The sequence below is a fragment of the Tachyglossus aculeatus genome, chromosome 24, assembly GCF_015852505.1.
Source record: "Tachyglossus aculeatus isolate mTacAcu1 chromosome 24, mTacAcu1.pri, whole genome shotgun sequence".
Lineage (NCBI taxonomy): Eukaryota > Metazoa > Chordata > Mammalia > Monotremata > Tachyglossidae > Tachyglossus > Tachyglossus aculeatus.
This window is the reverse complement of record NC_052089.1, coordinates 6,395,569-6,416,297: the sequence shown is the minus strand read 5'-3', so window position 1 is coordinate 6,416,297 and position 20,729 is coordinate 6,395,569. Positions and strand designations below refer to the sequence as shown.

The following is a 20,729-nucleotide window of genomic DNA, read 5'->3' as shown; positions in this document are numbered from 1 at the left end:
AAGCGCTTAAGAAATACCAACATTATTATTATTATTATCCAATTGTAAGGCCACCTAATGAGTATCTGGAATTTTTCTCGACCTCTCCAAGGTCATCGACAACCTCTTTCTTGCCAAATCTAATGGGTGTCAGACGCATTCCTCTCCTGGTTCTCCTTCCACCTTTCTGGCCGATCGCTGCCAGGCAGTGGGGTAGAGAGAAGATAGGTCTGATACAGTCTCTGTCGCACACGGGGCTCACAGTCTGTAGTAGGAGGGAGAACAAGGGTGGAATCCCCATTTTACAGGTGAGGAAATGGAGGCCCAGGGTAAAGTGACTTGCCCGAGGTCATACAGCCGGCCCGTGGCAGAGCCAGAATTGGAACCCTCGTCCTCTGATGCCCTGGACGTGCACTTTTCGCGAGGCCACACTGCCCGCAGTGAGGACTGCCCTGGAATCCACCATTCAGTGGTATTTATTGAGCGTCTAGAGCTCATGGGAGAGGACAATTCAGTAGAATTGGTAGAATGTAAGCTCATTGTAGGCGAGGAATGCGTCTCCCAAATCTCCCAAGTGATTCACACAGTGCTCCGCACATAGCAAGCGCTCAATAAATAGAAGATTCCCTACCCACACGGAGCTGACAGTCTAGAGGCCGGAACCGGAAAACTGCCCGTCGTAGCGGTGAAAAAGATGATTCTATTTTCTGCTTCCAAATAGAAAGTCGGAAAGCTTACAGTTTCACAGCCAAGTTAATACAGTCGAACAAGTTCTTTACCGCTCATTTCTCTCTAATGTTGCTGGCTTCTGGCAACCCAGGGGAATGTCTAGAATGCCCTTCTAGACTGTGAGCCCGCTGTTGGGTAGGGACCATCGCTATACGTTGCCAACTTGCACTTCCCAAGCGCTTAGTACAGTGCTCTGCACACAGTAAGTGCTCAATAAATACGATTGAATGAATGAATGAATGAATGCACTTTTCTATGAGTAGGAAGCGTTCATAAAAAGCATATTTTAAGTGCTGTCTAAGAAAAGGCTGAATTCAGGATCAAGTTGTCTGGATTTTCATGCTCCATTCTCCGTTAATTATTTCTCTCTCTCTTTTTTTTTTATTCCACCGCTCTTAGTTTCTGAACTTTAAAGGTCACCTTGCAGTGAAACGAAACACGAGGTCTTAATAAAAATCTACCTTGCGTGTGAATGTCCGGTTTTATGTCTTTATGGAAGCTGCTTTCAGCTTTTATATCCTTAAGAGAATGTTGTCCAGACCAATAATCCTCCTACCTCGCTCTGCGTCCGTTTTCTCACGGCCATCTTTGGCCACTCGTTGCCAAATCAGTCAGTCAATCAATCAATGATTGAAATCAGAATGTCTTTTGGATGCTTTAGTTTATGAATAACCTAGGGTGAGAAGTGTCGTTGAAAAAACAACAACAAAACCCCACGGTTCCAAAATATGGTTCTATTAATAACATAGTCCCTCCATAAATTACCGAGACAGAATTGTGGAATATGATCGTGGTCAGTGTTCGAGCCGACTTTTCTGACCCTCAGAACCGTGGCGTTAGTTACGGTTTTTCTCCCGGCTCCTTGAGAAACGGGCCGGATTCCATTAAGCCGCTCCGATCCCGCTTTGCCTGCCGGACTCTGCCGTTTTCCGAGGAGACTAACTTGTAGGTTGGTGTTCCCTTTTTCCTCAGGAGGAGGCCTCTCCCTACTCCCTGCTTGACATCTGCTTGAATTTCTTGAGCACTCATCTTGAGAAATTTTGTTCCGAAAGACAAGATGGCACTTTGTGCTTGCAGGAACCTGGCACCTTCCCTCAAGAAGTGGCTGATCGGCTCCTCCGGACTATGGCAAATCACGGTAAAATTCCTTCTCTTCCTCCCCATCCTCTGTTCAGTTTAGCAGCAACAGAATGCTGACTCTAGTGACCTTCCCTAACTGAGGCCTCATTTCCTGCTCCCCCACTCCCTTCTGTGTCACCTCTGGACTTGGATTTTTTTTTAATGGTATTTGTTAAGCACTTACTATGTGCAAAGCACTGTTCTAAACGCTGGGGAGGTTACAAGGTGATCAGGTTGTCCCAAGGGGGGCTCACAGTCTTAATCCCCATTTTACAGATGAGGTAACTGAGGCAGAGAGAATTGAAGTGACTTGTCCAAAGTCACACAGCTGACAGTTGGTGGAGCCAGGATTTGAACCCATGACCTCTGATTCCAAGCCACGCTGCACACTCTATCTGCCCCTCCCTCAGCTCCACAACATTTACACATATATCCATTTATTTCCATTCATTCATTCATTCAGTCGTATTTATTGAGCGCGTACTGTACTGTACTAAGCGCTTGGGAAGTACAATTAATGTCTGTCTCCACCCTCTAGTCTATAAGCTCACTGTGGACAGGGAATGTGTCTACCAACTCTATTGTACTATAATATTAATGATATTTATTAAGCGCTTACTATGTACAAAGCACCGTTCTAAACGCTGGGGTGATCAGGTTGTCCCACGTGGGGCTCACAGTCTTCATCCCCGTTTTACAGATGAGGGAACTGAGGCCCAGAGAAGTGACGTGACTTGCCCAAAGTCACACAGCGGACAAGTGATTAGAACCCACGACCCCTGACTGCCAAGCCTGGGCTCTTTCCACCGAGCCATGCTGCTTCTCTGCTTCTCCCAAGCACATACTATAGTGTTCTGCCAACAGTAGGCGTTCAGTAAATACAATTGCCCGTTACTTGGGATGGTTTCTCCGTGCAAGAAAGTGCGGTCATCCAGTTTGCTTCTTAGAAATGCCCAATAGAGACAGCCTGATAATAACTGTGGCATTTAAGTGCTTACCAGGTGTGAAGTATGGTCATTTATTTATTTATATCAATGTCTGTCTCCGCCTCTAGACCGTAAGCTCACTGTGGGCAGGGAATGTGTTTACTAACTCTTCTGTGCTCTCCCAAGTGCTTCACATAGTGCACTGCACGCAGTAAGTGCTCAGTAAATATGAACGAACCCCGCTGTTGGGTAGGGACCGTCTCTATATGTTGCCAACTTGTACTTCCCAAGCGCTTAGTACAGTGCTGTGCACACAGTAAGCGCTCAATAAATACAATTGACTGAATGAACAAGGGAACTAAAGTAGATACGATAGTAATAATAATGATGATGATGGCATTTGTTAAGCGCTTACTAGGTGCAAACCACTGTTCTAAGCGCTGGGGAGGTTACAAGGCGATAAGGTCGTCCCACGGGGGGCTCACAATCTTCATCCCCATTTTCCAGATGAGGGAACTGAGGCCTAGAGAAGTGAAGTGACTTGCCCAAAGTCACCCAGCTGACAGTTGGCGGAGCCGCGATTTGAACCCATGACCTCCGACTCCCAAGCCCGGGCTCTTTCCATTGAGCCACGCTGCTTCTCTATGAGATACCAAGTCGGACACGGCCCTGTCCGATCTCAGGATCTAAGGGGAGGGAGAACATCAGAGAGAAACCGAGGCCCAGAAAAGTGGTGACCGGCCCACGGTCACCCAGCAGGCAAGTGACAGAGCCAAGATCCTCTGTCTCCCAAGGTTGGCCTTTCTCCAGTAATAATAATAATGGCATTTATTTAGCGCTTGCCATGTGCAAAACACTGTTCTAAGCGCTGGGGAGGTTACAGAGTGATCAGCTTGTCCCACGGGGGGCTCACAGTCTTCATCCTCATTTTACAGGTGAGGTCACTGAGGCCCAGTGAAGTGACTTGCCCAGAGTCACACAGCTGACAAGTGGGGAGCCGGGATTTGAACCCATGACCTCTGGCTCCAAAGCCCGGGCTCTTTCTCACTGAGGCACGCTGCTTCTCTCAGCCACGCTGTATCTCTGGACTGGAAGTGTCCGACTCGAGATGAAATCATGTTGTCGGTCTCAGCTGGCTGGGCTTCTTAGGGAAACTGGGACTGAGAAAGGAAAGGCAGTAGGATTAGAAGCCCGTTTGGTAGTATTTATTACGCTCCTACTGGGTGCGGAGCTTGAGATGAAGCACTTCAGGGGGTACGGTAAAGTTAGGAAACACGGTTCCTGCCCTCCGGGAACATACGGTCTAGCGGGGGGAGACAGATGAAGGAGAGATAGATGCAGACATGAGTGCATAAATAATTGAGTGTGAGGATTGGTTTAGCAGCGTTAAAGGTGCTGGCGAATAGCTAGGGCTGTGGCTTTTTGGGTTTTTGAAAATGGCGTTTAATTGCTTACTAGGATGCCAGGCACCGTACTTAGTTTTAGGGGAAGATATGGGCCAATCGGATTGGAAACGTTCCATGTCCCACAGGGGGACTCCCGTTGTTGATCCCCATTTTCCCGAGGAGGCACAAAGAAGTGAAGCGTCTTGCCCAAGGTCACACAGCAGACAAGTGGCGGAGCCGGGGTCAGTTGCCGCGGGAGGCTTGAGGGGAGAGTTGGGGTCGAGGAAAAAGAAACGAATAATAATAATAATGATGGTCTTTGTTAAGCGCTTACTATGTGCCAAGCACTGTTCTAAGCGCTGGGGAGGTTACAAGGTGATCAGGCTCTCCCACGGGGGGCTCACAGTTTTAATCCCCGTTTTCCAGATGAGGGAACTGAGGCCCAGAGACATGAAGTGACTTGCCCAAAGTCACCCAGCCGACAGTTGGCGGAGCCGGGATTTGAACCCATGACCTCCGACTTCAAAGCCCGGGCTCTTTCCACCGAGCCATGCGATGAGGAAGGCTCCCTCTCTCTGTCCCCGAGGAGGTGCGATTTCTGGAGGGCTTTGGCGAAGGGGAAAAATCGAGGCTCCACCAATATCGTTAAAAAGTTTCAAGGGAACTCTGGTTCTTGAGGGCTCGATTCGGCCCCGGCTCCTGGGCTTTCCCTGTACAGGGTTTGAGCATTCATTCATTCATTCATTCATATTTATTGAGCGCTAACTGTGTGCAGAGCACTGTACTAAGCGCTTGGGAAGTCCAAGTTGGCAACATAGAGAGACGGTCCCCGCCCAACAGCGGGCTCACAGTCTAGAAGCAGAGAATAACCATCCAACCTGGGATGCAGAAGTCAAGCAACCCTCTGAGCCGCTGTAGTGGAATAATCGGCATTTATTCATTCATTTAATCATATTTTTTGAGCGCTTACCACGCACAGAGCGCTGGACTAAGCACTTGGGAAGTCCAAGGTGGCAACATAGAGAGACGGTCCCTACCCAACAGCGGGCTTACAGTCTAGAAGCAGAGAATAACCATCCAACCTGAGATGCAGAAGTCCGGCAACCCTCTGAGCTGCTGTAGCGGAATAATCGGCATTTATTCTTTCATTTAATCGTATTTATTGAGCGCTTACTGTGCGCCAAGCACTGGACTAAGCGCTTGGGAAGTCCAAGTTGGCAACCTATAGAGACAGTCCCCTCCCAACAGCGGGCTCACAGTCTAGAAGCAGAGAATAACCATCCAACCTGGGATGCAGAGGTCAAGCAACACTCTGAGCCTCTGTAGCGGAATAATCGGCATTTATTCTTTCATTTAATCGTATTTATTGAGCACTTACCGTGCGCAGAGCACTGGACTAAGCGATTGGGAAGTCCAACTCGGCAACCTATAGAGACGGTCCCCACCCAACAACGGGTTTACAGTTTAGAAGGGGGAGACAGGCAACAAAACAAGTGGACAGGTGTCAAAACGGTCAGAATAAATAGAATTATAGCTATATGCACATCATTAATAAAATAAATAGAGTAGTAAATATGTACAAGGAAAATAGAGCAATAAATCTGTACAAATATATACAGGTGGTGTGGTGAGGGGATGGAGGTAGGCCTGGGGGGCGATGGGGAGGAGGAGAAGAGGAAAAAGGGGGCTCAGTCTGGGAAAAATAAGGAGCTCAAAATAGTATCTGAAGCAGCACGAGTCTGGCAGTCAGAGGACCTGGGTTCTAATCCCGGCTTTGCCAGTGGCTTGCTGCGTCACCCTGAGCAAGTCACTTCACTTCTCGGGGGCTCAGTTCCCAAGTTCTCCCTCTTACTTTTGATGTCTACTTGCTTTGTTTTGTTGTCCGTCTCCCCCTTCTAGACCGTGAGCCCGCTGTTGGGTAGGGATCGTCTCTATCTGTTGCCGAATTGTGCTTTCTGAGCGCTTAGTACAGTGCTCCGCACACAGTAAGCGCTCTAGAAATACAATTGAATAAATGAGTGCTTATACTGTGAGCCCCATGTGGGACGGGGCTGTGTCCAACCTAATTTACTTGTAGAGAAGCAGTGTGGCTCAATGAAGAGAGCACAGGCTTTGGAGTCAGAGGTCATGGGTTCAATCCCGGCTCCGCCAATTGTCAGCTGTGTGACTTTGGGCAAGTCACTTCACTTCTCTGGGCCTCAGTTCCCTCATCTGGAAAATGGGGATGAAGACTGTGAGCCCCACGTGGGACAATCTGATCACCTTGAATCCTCCCCAGCGCTTAGAACAGTGCTTTGCACATAGTAAGCGCTTAACAAATGCTATCATTATTATTATTATTATTATTATCTTCTGCAGCATTTGGAGCAGTATCTGACACCTAGTAAGTGCTTAACAAATACCTTTTTTTAAAAAAAGCAAGCCATCTTATTTATTGAGCACTTACTGTGTGCTCTAAGCATCCGGAAGAGAACAGTGTAACTGAGTTGGTAGACACATTCCCGGCCTACAAGGAGCTTACAGTCTAGAGAAGACAAGTAACCCTTTTATTATTATTATTATTATTAATAGTAATATTAATAATAATGGCATTTGTTAAGCGCTTACTATGTGCAAAGCACTGTTCTAAGCACTGGGGAGGATACAGGGTGATCAGATTGTCCCACGTGGTGCTGACAGTCTTCATCCCCGTTTTCCAGATGAGGTAACTGAGGCCCAGAGAAGAGAAGTGACTCGCCCAGAGTCACACAGCTGACAGTTGGCGGAGCCGGGATTTGAACCCATGACCTTTTCTTCCCGTAGAAAAGGAAACACCACTGAGGTTTTACTCCGTGGGTCTTGACGTTTTGCTCGTGGTCTGAGTCACACTGGAACTGCCGTTTGAGGTCGATCAGTGATGTTTATTGAGCGCTCACTGTGACCAGAGCACTGTACTAAGCAGCGTGGCACAGTGGACCAGAGCACGGGCTTTGGAGTCATCATCAATCGTATTTATTGAGCGCTTACTGTGTGCAGAGCACTGTACTAAGCGCTTGGGAAGTACAAATTGGCAACATATAGAGACAGTCCCTACCCAACAGTGGGCTTACAGTCTAAAAGGGGGAGACAGAGAACAAAACCAAACATACTAACAAAATAAAATAAATAGAACAGATATGTACAAGTAAAATAAATAAATAAATAGAGTAATAAATATGTACAAACATATATACATATATACAGGTGCTGTGGGGAAGGGAAGGAGGTAAGATGGGGGGGATAGAGAGGGGGAGGGTCAGAGGTCTTGGGGGAGGCAGACAACTAAACAAAACATGTAGACAGGTGTCACATTCGTCAGAACAAATAGAATTAAGGCTATATGCACCTCATTAACAAAATAAATAGAATAGGTGAGTATGTACAAGTAAAATAAATAGTAGTAAATCTGTACAAATATATATACAAGTGCTGTGGGGAGGAGGAGAGGAAAAAGGGGGCTCAGTCTGGAGGAGGTGAGCTCTCAGTAGGGCTTAGAAGGGAGGAAGAGAGTTAGCTTGGCGGATGGGCAGGGGGAGGGCATCCCGGGCCAGCGGGAGGACATGGGCCGGGGGTCGACGGCGGGACGGGCGAGAACGAGGCCCGGTGAGGAGGTGAGCGGCCGCAGAGGAGCGGAGGGAGTGGGCTGGGCTGGAGAAGGAGAGAAGGGAGGTGAGGTAGGAGGGGGCGAGGGGATGGAGAATTTTGAAGCCAATAGCGAGGAGTTTTTGCTTGATTCGAAGATTGACAGGCAGCCATGGAGATTTTTGAGGAGGGGCGTGACATGCCCAGAGCGTTTCTGCACAGAGATGATCCGGGCAGCAGAGTGAAGTATAGCCTGAAACGGGGAGAGACAGAATCCCGGCTCTGCCACCCGGCAGCTGGGTGACTTTGGGCAAGTCACTTTCACTCTTCTGTGCCTCAGTTACCTCATCTGCAAAATGGGGGTTAAGACTGTGAGCCCACATGGGACAACCTGGTTACCTTGTATCTACCCAGCGCGACTCAGTGGAAAGAGCCTGGGCTTTGGAGTCAGAGGTCACGGGTTCAAATCCCGGCTCCGCCAGCTGTCAGCTGGGTGACTTTGGGCAAGTCACTTCACTTCTCTGGGGCTCAGTGACCTCATCTGGAAAATGGGGATTAAGACTGTGAGCCCCACGTGGGGGACAACCTGATCACCTTGTATCCCCCCAGCACTTAGAACAGTGCTTTGCATATAGTAAGCGCTTAACAAATACCATCATTAGTAGTAGTAGTAGTATTCCCCATTTTGCACCTGAGGTAACTGAGAGACGTGAAGTGACTTTCCCAAGGTCACACGGCAAACAAGTGGCAAAGCTGGGATTAGAACCCAGGCCCGCTGTCTCCCGGACCTGGGCTCCATCCGGTAGGCCGTGCTGTTTCTTTTGATCATCTGGATCCTCCAGAGAAAGTTCACTGTGGGCGGTGAATGTACCTAACACTAGTCTCTCCACACGGTAGGCGCTCAATAAGTGCAACTGATCGACTGTAGCATTTTACTCTCCCAAGAGTTTAGACAGTGCTCGTCCCTCAGTGAGTGTTCAGTAAATAGGGTTGATTGACTGATCGATCTTGGCTACCTTGGCCTATATTTCCTGTATGACCATTGTGCTACTGACTATGTGCCAAGCAGTATTCCAAGAGCTGGGGTAGAGAAACAGTCCCTGCTCCACACAGGGCGTGAGCGCTTAGAACAGTGCCCTGCACATAGTAAGCGCTTGCCAAATGCCACCGTTATTATTATGAGACCCAACCATCCCCAGACTCCTATGGAATCCTGATCTCCAGGGCTTAAGGGGGGAGGCGCTTAGTACAGTGCTCTGCACACAGTAAGCACTCAATAAATACGATTGAATGAATGAAAGTCAGGATTCCTGGAACAATCGGTAGTTTTGATTGGAAGCCGGGTTCGTTTCCAGCGTGCCCTTGGTTTTGACCTTGACTCTGCCCTTGGCAAAGTCCTCGCGTGTTCCTGGCTGGAGATCGTATTTGCAGACCAGTGCAGAAAGGCCTTCCAGCATTTCGAAAAAGAAAAACTTGAAGCAGCCTGCCCTTCCGGGTGAGTCACACCCGCTTACTGTGGCAATTAATTGTTACGGTATTCGTTTCACGCTTCCTATGTGCCAAGCACTGTTCTGAGCACTGGGGTGGACGCAAGTTAATCGGGTCGGACACAGTCCCTGTCCCACGCGAGGCTCGCAGTCTGAGTAGGAGGGAGGACAGGGATCGAATCCCCATTTTGCAGTTCAGGCAACTGAGGCCCCCCGAATGAATTGACTTGCCCAAGGTCGCCCCGCAGGCTAGCGGTGAATGCAGGATTAGAACCCAGGTCCTCCGACTCCCAGCGCTCGACTCTTCCCACGCTGCTTCCCTGAAAAAAAACCTCAGAAATTGCACCCGGGGAAGAAAGGCGGAGAAGCGAAGGTTCCCTTATACCTCTGACAAGCCACTTCACTTCTCTGGGCCTCAGTTTCCTCATCTGTAAAATGGGGGTTCAGTCCTACTCCCTCCTACTTAGCCTGTGAGCTCCCATATGGGACATGCATTGGTGTCCAACCTGATTAGCTAGTGTGTATCCCAGTGCTTGGCACATAGTAAGCACTTAACAAGTACCATTATTATCATTATTATTATTATTACTATTATTTATTACTCTATTAATTTTACTTGTTCATATCTATTCTATTTTATTTTGTTAATATGTTTTGTTTTGTTCTCTGTCTCCCCCTTCTAGACCGTGAGCCCACTGTCGGGTAGGGACCGTCTCTACATGTTGCCAACTTGTACTTCCCAAGCGCTTAGTACAGTGCTCTGCACACAGTAAGCGCTCAATAAATGTGATTGATTGATTGATATTATTATTAGTATTACTCAGTTGCGTTGGGCTGACTGGTTACGCGTTCAATGAAGGGTATTTGAGCACTCGTTGGCGGGGCTCTGTAGTCTGAGCCGGGGAGAGTAAGTTCGAGGAAATGAAAATGGCGTAGCGGATGGAGAACGGGCCTGGGTTCTAATCGTGCCCCGCCACTCATCTTCCGGGTGACCTGGGGCAAGCCACCTCACTTCCCTTTGCCTCATTTACCTCATCTGTAAAATGGGAGCCCCAGGTGGGACAGAGACGGCGCCCAATCTGACTCGCTCGGATCCCCCCCCGCGCTCAGAACAGTGCTTTGCACGCGGTAAGCGCTTAATAAGCGCCATCGTTACGATCGCGGCAGCCGCCCGGCCCTGGCTGGCGGCGTCCCGGGGAGCCGGCCGCCCGCCCCGCCCCCCGCCCCCCGGTTTACGCCTCGCTGCTTCCTCACAGGGGTCCTGAACGACGGAACGGTGGGCATCTTCCGGGGCAACCAGATGCGCCTGAAGCGGGCCTGCATCCGGCGAGCCAAGATCTCCGCCGAGGCCTTCCGCCGAGCCTTCTGCCACCACAAGCTGGTGGAACTGGACGCCACCGGGGTGAACGCGGACGTCACCATCACGGACATCGTCAGCGGGCTGGGCAGCAGCAAGTGGATCCAGCGGAACCTGCAGTGCCTGGTGCTGAACTCGCTGACGCTGTCGCTGGAGGACCCGTACGAGCGCTGCTTCGGCCAGCTGGCCGGCCTGCGGGCCCTGAGCATCACCAACGTCCTCTTCTACAACGAGGACCTGGCGGACGTGGCCTCGCTGCCCAGGCTGGAGAGCCTGGACATCTCCAACACCTCGGTCACCGACCTCACGGCCCTGCTGGCCTGCAAGGGGCGGCTGAAGTCCCTGACCATGCATCACCTGAAGTGCCTGAAGATGACCACCTCCCAGATCCTGGACGTGGTCCGGGAGCTGCGGCACCTCAGCCACCTGGACATCTCCGACGACAAGCAGTTCACCTCGGACATAGCCCTGCGCCTGCTGGAGCAGAAGGACGTCCTGCCCGCCCTCCTGTCGCTCGACGTGTCCGGGCGGAAGCACGTGACCGATAAAGCGGTCGAGGCCTTCGTCCGGCAGCGGCCGGCCATGCAGTTCGTGGGCCTGCTCGCCACCGACGCGGGCCACTCGGAGTTCCTCAGCGGCGAAGGGCACCTGAAGGTCAGAGAACCGCTTTTCCGACCGGCTGCCCCGCCGGCCAGAGGGCCCGCTCACCGGTCTCCGTCTCCCCCCCCACCCCCCCTCCCCGCCGTTATCCGAGCCGAGGGCATGACCGGAACCGGGGCGGCCGACCCCGCGTAGAGTCGGTCGATCAGTCGGTGGTAGTAGTAATAACAATAATAATAATGATGACGATGGTATTTGTTAAGCGCTTCCTATGTGCCAAGCACTGGAGTAGATGATCCAAGGCGATCAGGTGGTCCCACGGGGGGCTCACGGTTTTCACCCCCATTTTACAGATGAGGGAACTGAGGCCCAGAGAATAATAATAATGACGGTATTTGTTAAGCACTTAGTATGTGCCGAGCACTGTTCTAAGCGCTGGGGAGGTTACAAGGTGGTCCCACTGGGGACTCACAGTCTTCATCCCCATTTTACAGGTGACAGAACTGAGGCCCAGAGAATAATAATAATGATGGTATTTGTTAAGCACTATGTGCCAAGCACTGTTCTAAGCGCTGAAGTAGATGATCCAAGGCAGTCAGGTTGTCCCACGGGGGGCTCACAGTTTTCATCCCCATTTTACAGATGAGGGAACTGAGGCCCAGAGAATAATAATGACGGTATTTGTTAAGCACTTAGTATGTGCCGAGCACTGTTCTAAGCGCTGGGGAGGTTACAAGGTGGTCCCACTGGGGACTCACAGTCTTCATCCCCATTTTACAGGTGACAGAACTGAGGCCCAGAGAATAATAATAATGATGGTATTTGTTAAGCACTATGTGCCAAGCACTGTTATAAGCGCTGAAGTAGATGATCCAAGGCAGTCAGGTTGTCCCACGGGGGGCTCACAGTTTTCATCCCCATTTTACAGATGAGGGAACTGAGGCCCAGAGAATAATAATGACGGTATTTGTTAAGCACTTACTATGTGCCAAGCACTGGCAAGGTGACAAGGTGATCAGGTGGTCCCACAGGGGGCTCACAGTTTTCATCCCCATTTTACAGATGAGGGAACTGAGGCCCAGAGAATAATAATAATAATAACGACGGTATTACTGTGTGCCAAGCACTGTTCTAAGCGCTGGGGAGGTTACAAGGTGATCAGGTGGTCCCACGGGGGGCTCACAGTTTTAATTCCCATTTTACAGATAAGGTAACAGAGGCACAGAGAAGTGAAGAGACTTGCCCAAAGTCACGCAGCTGACGGTTGGCGGAGCCGGGGTTTGAACCCATGACCTCTGAGTCCAAAGGCCGTGTTCTTTCCACTGAGCCACGCTGGTATTTATTGAGCGTTCACTACGTGCTGAGCACTGTAGTAAGCGCTCGAGAGGGTTCTCTGCCCGTAATGAGCTTGCAGTTGAGCAGAGGGACGGTCTGGAGACTTTTCCCTTCCTGTCGGCCCCTTGACGCCCAGTGGCTTGGATTTACGGAGCGCTTACTGAATGCAGAGCGCTCAACTAAGCGCTTGGGAGAGCGCAGTACAACAGAGCCAGTCGTCACGATCCCTGCCCACAAGGACCTAGCAGTCAAGAAATTTCTTTCTATTAATGTGTGTCTCCACCCCGCTAGACTGTAAGCTCGTTGTGGGCAGGGAATGCATCTGTTCATTGTTGTATTGGGCTCTCCCAAGCGTTTAGTACAGCGCTCAATAAATACGATTGAGTGAATGAATGAAAATAGATCAGAGATGGGGGGAAATAATGGAGTATAAGAATGTTTATGTAGTAGTAATGGTTTTTAAGAGCTCACTCCAGCGCTTAGAACAGTGCTTTGCACGTAGTAAGTGCTTAATAAATGCCATTATTATTATTATTACTGAGCACTGGACTGGATGCAAGATAATCAGGCCACAGGGCTCACAATCTAGGTAGAAAGGAGAACAGGTGTGCAAAGCCCATTTTGCAGATGAGGGAACCGAGTCCCAGAGTGGGCCTGCACTGTGAGCTCGTCGTGGGCAGGGAATGTCACGGTTTATTGCCTCGTATTTTCTCAAGCTCTTAGCACAGTGCTCCGCATGCGGTAAGCGCTCACTAAATGCAATTGAATGAATGAACGTACTAAGCGCCGGGGTGGATACAAGCCGATCAGTTTGGACCCAGCCCAGGTCCCACGTGGGGCTGACTCCCATGACCCCCCCCACCCCGTTTTACAAGCAAGGGAACTGAGGCACGGAGAGCTCACTCTTGTAACCCCCGTTTTACAAACGAGGGAACCGAGGCACGGAGGAGTGATCCCCCAGCGGGCACGGGGCCGGAGGGATTATAATAATAAATAAATAATAATAAATAAATACATTTGAATGAGTGAATGAATGAATGATTAGAACGCGGATCCTTTCGATTTCCTGGACAGACCCTCTCTCGTCGGGTGGAAGTCCCGGCAGTTTCGTTTGCCAGCCTCCCTGGCAATCTTTTCCTCTGGGCAGGGAACCCACCTCCTCCCCAGCTGTGGCAATTCCAGCCGTCTGACGGGGCATCCGGCTGCGGTGCCCTTGGCCCGCCGACGGGACGGGCAGCCTCTGACTCTCCGTCGCTTTCACCAGCTGCTCGTTGTTCCCGCAGAGGCTGGACGCGTGCCCTCCATGCCCTCTCTGGGTGCCACGGGTATCCCTTGCTGTTTCTCACTCTTGTCCCAGTCTCCTCCTCCTCTTCCTCCCACACGCTTTGACAGAGCCAGGACGTGGTCTCCACCCCCCCCCCCCCCCCGCCCCCCACCACCTTACCTCCTTCAATCAATCAATCAATCGCATTTATTGAGCGTTTACTGTGTGCAGAGCACTGTACTAAGCACTAGGGAAGTACAAGTTGGCAACATGTATAGACGGCCCCTACCCAACAGTGGGCTCACAGTCTAGAAGGGGGAGACAGAGAACAAAACCAAACATATTAACAAAAGAAAATAAATAGAATAGATATGTACAAGTAAAATAAATAAATAAATAGGGTAATAAATATGTACAAACATATATACATATATATATATCATTCATTCAATCGTATTTATTGAGCGCTTACTGTGTGCAGAGCACTGTACTAAGCGCTTGGGAAGTACAAGTTGGCAACATATAGAGACGGTCCCTACCCAACAGCGGGCTCACAGTCTAGAAGGGGGAGACAGAGAACAAAACCAAACATATTAACAAAAGAAAATAAATAGAATAGATATGTACAAGTAAAATAAATAAATAAATAGGGTAATAAATATGTACAAACATATATACATATATATATCATTCATTCAATCGTATTTATTGAGCACTTACTGTGTGCAGAGCACTGTACTAAGCGCTTGGGGAGTACAAGTTGGCAACATATAGAGACGGTCCCTACCCAACAGTGGGCTCACAGTCTAGAAGGAGGAGACAGACAACAACACAAAACGCATTAACAAAATAAAATCAATAGAATAGATATGTACAAGTAAAATAAATCAATAGAGTAATAAATCCGTACAAACATATATACATATATACAGGTGCTGTTTCTAGACTGTGAGCCCACTGTTGGGTAGGCACTGTCTCTATATGTTGCCAACTTGTACTTCCCAAGCGCTTAGTCCAGTGCTCTGCACACAGTAAGCGCTGAATAAATACGATTGATTGATTGATTACTCTATTGATTTATTTTACTTGTACATATCTATTCTATTTATTTTATTTTTTTAGTATGTTTGGTTTTGTGCTCTGTCTCCCCCTTCTAGACTGTGAGCCCACTGTTGGGTAGGGACCGTCTCTATATGTTGTCAACTTGTACTTCCCAAGCGCTTAGTACAGTGCTCTGCACATGGTAAGCACTCAATAAATGCAATTGATTGATTGATTCCTCCCCCAAGCTTTGACAGAGCCAGGACGTGGTCTCTATCCCCCCCGCCTTACCTCCTTCCCTTCCCCGCAGCACCTGTGTATATGTATATATGTTTGTACGGATTTGTTACTCTATTTATTGATTTATTTTACTTATACATATCTATTCTATTTTATTTTGTTAATTTGTTTTGTTTTGTTCTCTGTCCCCCCCTTCTAGACTGTGAGCCCACTGTTGGGTAGGGACCGTCTCTAGGTGTTGCCAACATGTACTTCCCAAGTGCTTAGTACAGTGCTCTGCACACAGTAAGCGCTCAATAAATATGATTGATTGATTGATTGGTTAGGGGGAGTGGGTTGTCTGGTCGAGAAGACCCCCTTCCCTTCCCACCCCTCTGGAGAGAACCAAGTCTCGGGGCCGATGGGGCTTGGTCCAGACTGAAGGACCCCCAAATGATGATGATGATGGAATTTATTAAGCGCTTACTATGTGCAAAGCACTATTCTAAGCGCTGGGGAGGTTACAAGGAGATCAGGTTGTCCCACGGGGGGCTCACAGTCTTAATCCCCATTTTACAGATGAGGAAACTGAGGCCCAGAGAAGTGAAGTGACTTGCCCAAAGTCACACAGCTGACAATTGGCTGAGCCAGGATTTGAACCCATGACCTCTGACTCCAAAGCCGGCGCTCTTTCCACTGAGCCACGCTGCTTCTCAAATCCCAAATGAACCAGGACTGTCTGCTTCCTCTCCCTTGCTCCCTTACTATTTATCCCCTTTCCCCCCTTTTTTCCCCCCACAGTATTTATTGAGCACATGTGTGAAGAGCACTGTCCTAAGCATTCGATATACCAGCGTTGGTAGACATATTCCCTGCCCACATTCAATCAATCAATCGTATTTATTGAGCGCTTACTGTGTGCAGAGCACTGTACTAAGCGCTTGGGAAGTACAAGTCGGCAGTGTGCTTACAGTCTAGAGGGAGAAACAGGCAGTACTTACTGGCCAAGCTGGGCTGGCGAGCATTTCAAGCTCACGTGAGAAACCTGTAGCAATACGGTAATAATAATGGTTGTGGTATTTGTTAAGCGCACAATAATAATAATGATTGTGGTATTTGTTAAGTGCTTACTATGCGCCAGGTACCGTACTAAGTGCAGGGGTGGACGCAAGGTTACGCCAAGCTGCTTCTGCTACAGTCAGAGAAGCAGCGTGGCTCAGTGGAAAGAGCCCGGGCTTTGGAGTCAGAGGTCACGGGTTCAAATCCCTGCTCTGCCAACTGTCAGCTGTGTGACTTTGGGCAAGACACTTCACTTCTCTGGGCCTCAGTGACCTCATCTGGAAAATGGGGATGAAGACTGGGAGCCCCCCGGGGGACAACCTGATCACCTTGTAACCTCCCCAGTGCTTAGAACAGTGCTTGGCAGATAGTAAGCGCTTAATAAATGCCATTATTATTATTATTATTCAGTGCTGTGCTTCGCCTGCCTCGCTTCCATATTGGACCTGTGTTCCTGTTACCCTTTGTTTCTCTCTGAATTTTGTTCTAATTGGAGCTTTGGAATACAGCCGCCTTTGGCAGGCCGGATCGCTGGGGTTGGGATGCTTAAGATACGGCTTAGTGGATCTAGCGCGGGCCTGGGTTCTAATCGTGACTCCACCCCGTGTCTACTGCGTGACCCGGGGCTTGTCACTTCACATCTCAGTTACCTCACCTGGAAAATAGGGGTTAAGAGCGTGAGCCCCATGGGAGACAGGGATTGTGTCCAACCTAACCTGTACGGATCCCGGTGCTTAGTACAGCACTCGGCACGTTACTATGAAGTGTATTTATCGATTGTTGCCCACTTGTACTTCCCAAGTGCTTAGTACAGTGCTCTGCACACAGTAAGCGCTCTGTAAATACGAATGAATGAAGCAATCCAGTCGCCACCGCCGGCCGGACCGCCTTAGACGAGGAGTCAGCGACCTGGCGCCTTGGACCCAAAGATGGCTAAGGAGCCGGGGAGGTGGGATGAGGTATTTAAGAAGCCTTTTGGGGCCCCTGAATCCCCCCAATGAACTGCGCCGCCGCAGCACGCGGCCGCAATGTGCTCAAGTTGGGGCCGTGAGGACGCTGGGCACCGTCCGGCCCCTGGTGCGAGGGACGGCGGCCGAGTGCGGAGGGACGGGACGGCATTCCCCGAGTGGCCCGTGGTCTCCACAGAATCCAGCCCCGCCACTTCCGCACGGCAGTCGCGTGGGACGAGGTTTCTCCAACTCTTAGATTCACAGCTAGGTAAACTGTGCTAATAATAATTAGGGTAATTGTTAAGCAGTGACTGTGGGCCAAGCACTGTTCATTCATTCATTCATTCAGTTGTATTTATTGAGCGCCAAGTTGGCAACATCTAGAGACGGTCCCTACCCAACATTCATTCATTCATTCATTCATTCATTCAATTGTATTTATTGAGCGCTTCCTGTGTGCAGAGCACTGTACTAAGTGCTTGGGAAGTCCAAGTTGGCAACATATAGAGACGGTCCCTACCCAACAGTGGGCTCACAGTCTAGAAGGGGGAGACAGAACAAAACAAAACATATTAACAAAATAAAATAAATGGAATAAATATGTACAAATAAAATAAATAGAGTAATAAACACGTACAAACATATATACATATATACAGGTGCTGTAAAAAGCGCCAGGGCAGATACAAGCTAATCCGGTTGGACAGAGTCCCCATCACACATGGGGCTCACAGTCTTAATCTCCCATTTTACAGGTGAGGTAATAATAATAATAATAATAATGGCTTGTGTTCATTCATCCATTCATTCAGTTGTATTTATTGAGCGCTTACTGTGTGCAGAGCGCTGTACTAAGTGCTTGGGAAGTACAAGTTGGCAACATATAGAGACGGTCCCTACCCAACAGCGGTTAAGCCCTTACTCTGTGCCAAGCACTGTTCTAAGCGCTTGGGGGGATATAGAGAAGCAGCGTGGCTCAGTGGTAAGAGCCCGGGCTTGGGAGTCAGAGGTCATGGGTTCAAATCCCGGCTCCACCGCTTGTCAGCTGGGTGACTTTGAGCAAGTCACTTCACTTCTCTGGGCCTCAGTTCCCTCATCTGGAAAATGGGGATGAAGACTGTGAGCCCCACCGTGGGGCAACCCGATCACCTTGTAACCTCCCCAGCACTTAGAACAGTGCCTTGCACATAGTAAGCGCTTAATAAATGCCATCATTATTATTATTATTACTCTTACAGGGTAATCAGGTTGTCCCACATGGGGCTCCCAGTCTTGGTCCCCATTTTACAGATGAGATAACCGAGACATAGAGAAATTAAGTGACTTGTCCAAGGTCACAGGGCAGACATGGGGCGGAGTCGGGATTAGAACCCATGACCTCTGACTCCCAAGCCCGGGCTCTTTCCACTGAGCCACGCTGCTTCTCCTGGTAACGGGCCCGGAGAAGTGAAGCAACTTGCCTGGGTTCCCACAGCAGCCAATGTGGTGTTTATTAAGCACTCGGAGTCTAGCACAGTACAAGAACAGTGCTTTGCACATAGTAAGTGCTTAATAAATACCATAATAATAATAATAATTATTATTATTATTACAGAGAGCTGGGGTAGCTATGAGATAATCGTGTCGGATACGGTCCCTGTCCCACGTGGCGTTCCCTGTCTAAGAGGGAGAGAGAACATTCATTCATTCATTGTCGTATTTATTGAGCGCTTACTGTGTGCAGAGCACTGTACTAAGCGCTTGGGAAGTCCAAGTCGGCGACATATAGAGACGGTCCCTACCCAACAACAGGCTCACAGTCTAGAAGGGGGAATTTTGGCCCCATTTTACAGAGGAGGAAACTGAGATCCGGGGATGTGAAGTGATTTGCCCCGGTAAAATGGCGGATTGTGGATTAGAACCCAGGTCCTCTGAATTCCCGGCCCAGACTCTTTCTGTGAGGTCACACTTCCATCCCGCTCTGTTTCCCGACTGTAGGATTGGATCATCTCCCGGAACTTTCGTTCGATCCAGCTCTTCCGTACAAGCCGGTCTTTGCAGAGAGCCGGGGCTGGCCAAGCAGATGGGCTGTTGTAATCTACTCTCCTTTCTTTTTTTCTTTTTCTTTCAATCATATTTATTGAGCACTTACTGTGTGCAAAGCACTGTACTAAGCGCTTGGGAAGTCCAAGTAGGCAACATATAGAGACGGTCCCTACCCAACAACGGGCTCACAGTCTAGAAGGGGGAATTTTGGCCCCATTTTACAGAGGAGGAAACCGAGATCCGGGGATGTGAAGCGACTTGCCCCGATAAAGTGGCGGTTTGGGGATTAGAACCCAGGTCCTCTGAATTCCCGGCCCAGACTCTTTCCGCGAGGTCACACTGCCATCCCGCTCTGTGTCCCGACTGTAGGATTGGATCATCTCCCGGAACTTTCGTTCGATCCAGCTCTTCCGTACAAGCCGGTCCTTGCAGAGAGCCGGGGCTGGCCAAGCAGATGGGCTGTTGTAATCTGCTCTCCCAAGCGCTTAGTACAGTGCTCTGCACCTTGTCAGCTCTCCGTAAATACCGTCGATTGATTGCAGGCCTTCATCGATCAGTGGCATTCCCCGGGGGCAGAGCATTCTACTAAGCGCTCGGGAAAGTACGGCGCCGCAGAACGGCAGACGCGCTCCCCGCCGTAGCAATTTGTGTTAATTTCCCTTATTGGATTGTAAGCTCCTTGAAGGCAGGGACTAGAGAAGCAGCGTGGCTCAATGGAAAAGACCTCAGTCAGAGGTCATGGGTTCAAATCTCAACCCTCTTTGCTTACCAGCTGCGGACTTCTCCGGGCCTGGATTCAGGGTTGCCGTCCGGATCTTTAAATTGCCCCCTCCGCCCACAGCCAGCCAAGGGGATGGGGGCCACCCTCAATGGCAGCGTGCCCGGGCTTTGGAGTCCGAGGTCATGGGTTCAAGTCCCGGCTCCGCCACTTGTCAGCTGTGTGACTTTGGGCCAGTCACTTCACTTCTCTGTGTCTTGGTTCCTGAATCTGGAAGATGGGGATTCATTCATTCAGTCATTCAATCGTATTTATTGAGCGCTTACTGTGTGCAGAGCACTGTACTAAGCGCTTGGGAAGTACAAGCTGGCAACATATAGAGACGGTCCCTACCCAACAGTGGGGATGAAGACTGTGAGCCCCCCAGGGGGACAACCTGATGACCTTGGAGAAGCAGCGTGGCTCAATGGAAAGAGCCCGGGCTTTGGAGTCAGAGGTCAGGGGTTCAAATTCCGGCTCCGCCAATTGTCAGCTGTGTGACTTCGGGCCAGTCACTTCACTTCTCTGTGCCTCAGTTCCCTCATCTGTAAAATGGGGATGAAGACTGGGAGCCCCCCGTGGGACAACCTGATCACCTTGTAATCGCCCCAGCACTTAGAACAGTGCTTTGTACATAGTAAGCGCTTAATAAGTGTCATCATTAGTATTATTATTATTGTAACCTCCCCAGCGCTTTGAACAGTGCTTTGCACATAGTAAGCACTTAATAAATGCTATCATTAGTATTATTATTATTATTACTCTGTGGCACCATGGCCCTCCCCCAGTTGGATTATGTAGGACCCCCAGAGTGAGGCATTTCAAACCATTAGTCCTCATGAAATACGCTCTGTTCGTGTGTGTTCAAACTATACATAGTGTGGCTTAGCGGAAAGA

General features: G+C 49.5%; 1 protein-coding gene across 1 annotated transcript in view; it reads left to right on the top strand.

The window, feature by feature from the left end:
• Positions 1–1,747: 1,747 nt before the first annotated feature.
• The window catches only part of ZYG11B (zyg-11 family member B, cell cycle regulator), a 48,400-nt gene continuing 29,418 nt past the window's right edge, over positions 1,748–20,729 (top strand). Inside the window, exons 1-2 of the mRNA XM_038766340.1 lie at positions 1,748–1,846; positions 10,482–11,236. Of these exons, the coding sequence (XP_038622268.1) occupies positions 1,834–1,846; positions 10,482–11,236 (768 nt within the window). The 5' untranslated portion in view covers positions 1,748–1,833. The remainder of the gene's footprint in view (positions 1,847–10,481; positions 11,237–20,729) is intronic.